This window comes from Mesitornis unicolor, unplaced genomic scaffold (assembly GCF_000695765.1).
Source record: "Mesitornis unicolor isolate BGI_N332 unplaced genomic scaffold, ASM69576v1 scaffold46908, whole genome shotgun sequence".
NCBI classification, from domain to species: Eukaryota; Metazoa; Chordata; class Aves; order Mesitornithiformes; family Mesitornithidae; genus Mesitornis; species Mesitornis unicolor.
The window spans coordinates 788-8835 of NW_010203445.1; the positions used below are offsets into that span (position 1 = coordinate 788).

The 8048-nt window shown below is 37.2% G+C and overlaps 1 protein-coding gene across 1 annotated transcript in view; it reads left to right on the top strand.

Annotated features, from left to right (window-relative positions):
- Positions 1 to 209: 209 nt before the first annotated feature.
- USH2A (Usher syndrome 2A (autosomal recessive, mild)) overlaps positions 210 to 8048 on the top strand; it is a 103956-nt gene continuing 96117 nt past the window's right edge. Inside the window, exons 1-2 of the mRNA XM_010190705.1 lie at positions 210 to 694; positions 5949 to 6114. Of these exons, the coding sequence (XP_010189007.1) occupies positions 210 to 694; positions 5949 to 6114 (651 nt within the window). The remainder of the gene's footprint in view (positions 695 to 5948; positions 6115 to 8048) is intronic.

Below are 8048 nucleotides of genomic sequence, written 5' to 3' on the forward strand. Positions count from 1 at the left end.
TCTGTGGTTTGCAGATACCAGCTGTCACCCACCTGTGTTTTGCTGGCCAGAAGACATAGATGTCCCCTGCGACTGAGTCCCTGTATGGGTGTTTTGAAGATGAAGCACTACATAAACTCTTAAAGTATATCACCTGAGGACATTGCTACCGACATGGACATCATTATTTATTTACGGATGCTTTAATCAGGAGAAGCTTTTTTGTAAACATGAATTGCTGGGCTCTTTCCTTGAGGTGTCGTTTCTTGTTTCATGCTGTTGAAACATTAATCCTAACTTATTATGACTCCTTTGTGTTGGTCAGCTCTCAGGGACATTTCCCTAGGCTTGAAAATGTGGGAGCTTTCAAGAATGTGTCAATCGTGCCAACTCAAGCCACTTGTGGGCTGCCAGACCGAAGTATTTTCTGTCATAGCTCAGTAGCCGTTGAAAGTATTACATCTTGCACCCAGAGGTTTTGTGTTCAGGAGTGTCCATACAGGTCATCACCTTCTTCCTACAAACTGCTTCTTTCAGAAGGCCTTGGTACTTGTATCACAGAGGACAAAAGGGATTTGCATCCAGGGTCCTTCAGCAACGCTTCCAGTTTTATTTTTCATAATCACAAGGATTGCTTCTCTACTCCCCGTTCTCTGAGGCCTGCAGCTTCATTTACGTTAACTGTATGGTTGAAACCTGAGCAAGAAGGTGTAATGTAAGTAGTATTGAAGGTGTTTACTTTCCTGGTGCTCTTAAAAAAATTGATCATTGTAGTCATGGTCATTATTAGCAAGCTATTTAAAATTTTAAAAAGGTACAGTGAGAAACTGTGACGTTTTAAAGCTGTATTTAGGTTGGGGTCTTCGCAAATGTCAAGGCAAGTAGGTTCAGTTTTCAGTGGTGTTGACTCAGATGATAGTCCAGTTGCTTTCAGTGGGAAATATTAATACCTAATGCCTATGTTTATTCTTAAAGATCTAAGTTTATATTTCTAATTCACATTCATTCTTTTAAGAGCTGCTAGAAAAACTTGCTTCATCATTGTCAGAGGTTTGTGCTGTTGCTGCTTTCATGATGGAAAACTACATAAAATCTTAGGAATCCCCCAACACAAATTTACTCCTTAAAGAAGCCAAACCAAACCAAACCAAAGTCCCATATCTTCCAAAATTAATGTTTCATAACTGTAGAAGAGTTGCCATAGTTTTTCTGGAAGATCTGGGAAATGTTGACTGAATGAGAGATTGTGTTGCTATTTTAACAAAAGATTCTGATATTCAAACTGCTAGAGAAGTTTCACTAGATGTTCCCAAAACAGATGTGGCTAAGCATGCTCCATCTCTTATTTGCCTAAGTTTCACATTTTTAGGCAATATTGCTGTTATAAGTGGCCCTTCAGCTTGACTGGGCCTTACCATAATGAAAAACTTGCTTTTTGAAAAATGCATTGCAAATCCTGGAAAAAAAGAATCTATCACAAAATGCAGAGCCTCCTACTTCTTCTTACCCTGGTTGTGCAGATACTCTTTAAAGAGAAGAACACAAAAAGTATAGTGCATTCCTTCAGAGTATATAAGTCACAAATGTTTTTGCACTTGTACTCATAACTTATTCTTAGAACAAAAATAATTATTTGCTCTGTTGTAGCATTCTTAATACCTATTTTACATGCTGCTATGCATTAATAAGTTGTCTAGGGGTGTGAAAGTCATCAGAAACAATAGAAATGTCTAAAATTGTAATGATATATATAAAATTACAGTCTATTTTGTGCAAGGATAATTACTTTTTTAAAAAATCAAACTAGCTATAGAAATTGTGGTTACAGAGGAGAAATAAATGAGACCTGCAGAGCAAAAGTGACTTTAGTGTGAGCTTAAGTTAAATCAGCTCAACTGAAGGTATCTGTAAAGGTGCCTGTGGAGCTTTGGCCTAGTGTCTTTTATAGCAGCATTTTCTGCATAATGTTTGAATCTCCAATGCCAGTCAGTCTATTCCTGGGGTTGCCCTATGCTATGGGTTAATGTCCACACATATCCGGGCATATCAGAGCCTTGTTCAGCAGAACATATGTCTAACTTGAAGCAGAAACATCCTGCTATTTTCCACGCAAGCTGTTGCAGTGATGTGTTGAGTGAGATCTGTGAAACTTTTTTGTCAATGGGATAGGCTTTTGCTTGCATGGAGCCTAAAACAGTGAAATGTATGTCCTTAGTTTGAAATGATTAAGTGCTGTGCAGAAACCAGGCGATTATCCATGGGCTAAAACATTAGTTTGCAATTGCTGCTGTGTTAATAACTACACAATGTACATATTCCTGTTCAGTGGCTTTTATAGATCACTTTAAAATCTAAATGTTTTTATTCGATTTTTGTAATGTATCACTTCATTCTGCTGCCTTGTGAGATTGCTATTACTCAACATGTAGGAATGACAACGGTAGAGCCCAGGCCTGAAAATGGAAGTTGGACAACAGTCATTCCAGTGGCCAGGATGATATGCCACTGTCCAGATTTCTTTTACTGTTCGCAGAAAGAAGGGTGTTTATTTTTCTTTCTTCTTAAAAGAAATAAAGAGCTCCAGTTGTGGAGAAGCAGTAATTGCACACAAATAGCCACTGAAGTTAAACTCAGAAGGCATCCTACAAAAGAGAAATATTTTGACAGCAAACTAAGATGTTTTTCCCTGTATTGTTTTGGTTTAGTGAGTCCTTCAGGTTGGCAGGAGTTTGACTTACTGGATATCCTATATTTTGCAGTCCCTGATGGGGAATTGTCCCTGTTAGCCGTCATTTGTGAGACCTTTTAAACCCCGTTATCACAGCAGAGGGACTTCACGGAACTGGGACTCTTTCTAACAAAGTCTTTGTGCTGCCCCCAAAACACTAGGAAGATGAGCCAGAACCAGCCACTCGTTTTACCAGTAGAATAATTGAAAGCTTAACAAGGTATTTTGTTTACTGGCAAAGTGGTCTTACATCAAGTACAGCAGATCCATTTTCTTTGGACATGCCATACTGATGTGTTTCTTCATGCTGAAGAATGTTGTTCCTTTGTCTTTCCTAAGCTAGAGAGTGCTAAAAGTATCCCATTGCATCCTTGTAAAGACTGTGAGATTTCTCTGTAAGAGAATAGCAGGATTTTTCTGCTAGAAGTTAGTGTGCTGAAGTGAGAGATGCTGATGCAAAGGTCCAAAGTCTGAAGGCCCTTTTAAAGATTGTGACATTCTAGGGGAGCAAATATGTGTGGATAATCAAAGACACCAAGAATTTTCTACATCAATTTCATATACCAAGTTTTCTTATGTGAATCTGGAAAAGAACAAACTTTCACACATGGAGAGGGTGAAGTCAGATCTTGTTATGGATTTATTTGAATCCCTAATGTTCTTCTAAGATTTATAGTATAGATACTTGTAGGTATGCTTTTAAGTCACTGCATATTAGAAGCCTTGAAGAAAATAAACAGAACAGTGAGAAAACACTCACGTTTGTATGCCAGTCTTTAAATTTACTTTCCCTTAAGGCAGTAAGTGCAATCTGAGCAGAGCTCATGTCCCTGAATTTTATTCTTTCCCCGTGCTTCCTCTCTTACTGCATGTACTCATCAGTTAATATAACTGCTTTCAGTAAGCTTGTGTGTAGCCTGTAAGTAAGCCTTAGCACGATATAGGAAATTATGTATGATAATAACCCTTCACAATGGAAGAGGATAAGAATATGAGTAGAAGCTTAGCATATATGAGTAATCATTACAGGCAGTTTGTATTGATTTAGTGTGAACTGGGCTAACTGGAACTTAGATGACCAGAAGACATAGGTAGTGGGAAAGAAATGAGCTGAGGCCTTTTACATGCACAGAGGTCAGAGGAATGGCTTGATTGTAAGTGGGTGATAGGTGTATTTTTTTAAACTTTATTTATCTAAAGGACTGAAAGCATATCCCATTACTTTATATCCATTCAGATGTTTTACATTAGGAGTTAGACTGAAAAAGGGAGTTGCCTTAAGATATCATATGTCTGATTTTGAACACGTGCAGATGTTCCCATTTACAAGTGCTCCAGTTAATGTGTGGAGATCACCAGTGCAGCCGTGCTAGGTTCTCTAGAATATTAGTTTCTCTTTGAAAGCTGACCAGGCAGATTTGTTGTGTTTGGTTATTCTCTCTCCAAACCCCACCACAGAGAATTGTGTAGTCAGGAATTGGCTCTGTGGGACTGCAGGTTGCCAGAAGTTGGAGACTGCATAGAGCAGTGGTTTCTCCCTGTAATCATGGCTGGAATGGAGAATCGTGCTTGGAGTCAGAAGTAATGCTTATGCCTGTTTCACCGATGTTAGCACTAGTTTGTGGTGTGGTTTTTTTTTTTTCTTTTTCCCTTCCTCCCCCTTCCTCTTCTGTTTTCTCCCTCTTGATTTTTTTCTCTTTCAGTAGAGAGCCACAATTCACATTTGTTCTTTCCAGTTTTCAAAGTGTTGTACATCAAGGTCACTTCCCTTCTTAAAGTCATGACACCTTTGGGGATAAAAACAATGTGGGGGAATGTTTGTTTTAGATAACTAAAATAAAAACCTGGATTATCCAATTATTGTTTATCCAGGAACTAGGTAAATCCAGTTCCTAAATATTTTGCTACTTAGCTGAGCCTTCCCTCACATTTATTATCTAGCAAAACTAGCATGTTTACAAGCAAACACAATATTGAAAAGACCAGTCGACAGTATATTAAGAAATGTGTTTTTAGTAAGGTTTGGAAAACAGAAGTCTGCATTTTGCAAGTTGTTTTATTGACAACATTCCAGCAGGCTAAAATGGTAACACTTAAAATGAATTCATTTTTCTCTGGGATTTAAAGGTGATTTAGTGGATAATGGCAGTATTGAAGAACAGCCTTTTAGATACTTTTGTTAAATGCATAGTAGATGAAGATGCTTATTGGTAGATAAGATTATTTTTTTCTGAAATACGTCTAAGTAAGTTGTCTCATACAAATTTCATATGCTTCTTTCTTGTGACTTAGTGCACTAATTTAGTTTGGTGTTAACAGTTAAAATATTTTCCTTTTCATGGGTCAGTAAATTGAGGACTGAATTTCTCAAGCAACTGAAATGAGAATGCCGAACTTCATAATTTTTCCTGTACTGATTACCTTAATAAAATATGTAGCTCTTTCACAAGTATATATAGCCTATGCTTTTTCAGGACCATTTACATAGTGGTGATCGGATAGGCAAAAATGTTTCACCAGCTAGATATGCAACATGGGGTGCTATGGATGGTATTCTTTGTAACTTATATGTCAGTGTTGCATTTGATATTGATGTGAAATCTTTGGGGGGTGGAGGGAAAAGCTAACAAGTGGCTGGGTAGCCTTCTTGCCTTGCTCTGGTTCTCTCTTAGGTTAAAGAAAGGCACATCAAAGGGAGAGTGTAGGGGATGTTGGTGATGGTGCTGCCTTACCAGGACAGATTTGGTGGAAAGATGGAAGACTTCTTTTCAGAACATGTAATTCGTATTGTTTTTTTGTGGTTATGTTACATATACCTTGTTAGACTAAGAAAAATATAAGTGCCTCCACAAGATATACTGTGTTGCACAGCTTTGTATGAAAAGGGCAGCAGAGACCTGCACAGTGCTGGCCCAGCCACTGTGGTTTCTGTCATGGAACCCCAAAGAGAGGAGGCAAACTGCTCTTCCACCCCCAAGTGAACTGAGGTTGCGTGCACTAAATTAAAAAAAGATAATAAAAGTCTCACAGATTAAAACAGAGAATATCTTTGTTAAAGTTCTTTTACACTTAGTACATCCTGTGACTTTCACTGTCACTGAGCATCTTCTCAAGAGCTGTATTTTTAATGTTTATTTTAATGCGTTCTGGTTAGCATCACTTTACAGGATAGCGCCTTGGCAAGAATGTGTGTATGTGTGTGCCTCTGACCTTATGTTGTTTTTCTTGGTTATTTCCAAAGGTGTGTGATAGAAAAGGCTATTGATGGGCAGACTGTGTTCAAACTCACAATCTCTGAGAAAGAGACCATGTTTTATTATCGCACAGTAAATGGTTTGCAGCCACCAATAAAAGTAATGACACTGGGGAGAATTCTTGTGAAGAAATGGATTCATCTTAGTGTGCAGGTGAGTAAAATAAAAACCATTTAATATTTGTTGAAATACAACATTTGCGTGAGAATGGTATAACTGTATAAATATAAAAGGGTAAATTGAGGAATGTAAATGATAACTCTGCAGACTTGTAGGTAAGGGTCTTAATTTGGGAGCTCAATTTGAGGCAGTTGCTAATTTTGCACTGGAAAGAAATGCAGTGCCCGTTCTTCTGAACAAACAAGACTGAAAATTCTCACCTTTAGGATCACGATTATTTGGGGTGAAGAAAAGCTACTTTTTTCTAATGTTACCAATTAGAAATATTGGTCTCTGAGATTATTTCCTAAAAACAGAGTGTCATCTCCTCAGCTCTACATGCTAATGTACTTCTCTTAGAGGTGTGTCTCATTTAATTTTAAAAACTTCTTACAGTGCATATAAGTAAAGATGTATGAGTTTGTGCAGGATCAATCAAGCTAGTGAGTTACAGAGCTATTACCTTTTGTTTTAAAAATATGATTCAGAATTGTTAAAACACAATCCTTGTGTTCTAAAAGTCTTCTGTTGACATAACTTTTTAATAAGTGTACAAATATCCACTGAGGATAAAACAAAATTGAGTTTGTTAAAATTTAAACTGTATGTACAAAAATCAGTAAACAAACACAGAAGAAATTAAAATTCCGTTATTTGCATGTCTTGTAATTCCCAACAGATGCTCTAGTAAATTCTATTTGTAAGCCAAGTTCAACTAATAATTATAGAACACAATTATCAGGTATTGAAATGTTTATCTTCTCCTTCCTTCATTTCCTTTATCCGTTCTATTAAATTTCATTTGGTTTACAGCACAATCAAGAACAGTTTTGCTGCTTTCTTGAAACTTGCTAAAAGGTATTGACTGTGATTTGGATTTTTTGCTGATCTTGTCACTTGTAAGAAGTATCTAAGCTGACGTCTTGATTTTTTTCAGTTTTCTTTTTTTCCAGGATAACAGCATGGTAGTGCGAATAAGATTTTGGCTGTTTGATTAAGAGAGTGACCTTAAAGTAGAACTAATGAACTTTACACTTCAAACACTCCAAGGGTGCTATATTACTGCTTTTGCTGTCAACCACATTTTGTACTAGCCTCAGAAACTGCTAAAGCCTGGGATAGCAAAGTGCAGAGTGAAAGGGCTGGATTTAAATACACAGACATCTTAAGTTGTATATAAAGAACTCTTAAGCACTCTGTAGGCTTTGGTCCCTTGTCTCTTTGGGGAAAATTGTTTGATGCCTAGCAGGGGTCAAGAAATGTAGCTTCTAGACCCTTAAAGGTGCTGCAGGCTTAATATCTTTTCCAAGTTTCTAAGCTCAGGGTAGAATCTTATGATCTGTGATTTGTGGTATTGTAGGATTCAACCTCCTGTTATAGATGACTGAGCTCTGTGGCTAGTAAATTAGGGAAGTTTGTAGTCATCCTACAGTCGCGCTGGTTTTGAAGTAGGTATGATGTTATCAGTGTAGTTACTGTATAACCTCCTTCTACAGAAACAAAAAGGAAATTGTTGGATGTGAAATGTCATGTATGTGATACTTAGCCGCAATCTATTATGTTTGACTAAACTAACTAACTATTCAGCACCTTTTTAGGTACTTTGCAGAATCTGGAACATTGTTTGGCATTCTTTTTGTTGGGGATCTATCCAGAGCTGGGTGACATGTCCTGATGTAAAGAAATAACAAAAAACACCAACAAACAAACAAAATAAAACAAAAACCCAAAAAACTTCTTTGACAACTTGCTTGATAATGGTTTTTGAACTAAAGGAAAATGTTGGTGAGTGTCCTTTTATGAGGCAACTAAGTGTTGTTCCTGATATGACAGCTGAAAATGTGGCATGGGTATATTTTTGTGCATGTAACAAAATCTGTATGTGTAAAAAAAGTGTCATTAAAAAAACCCAAACAGCCCAACTCCCC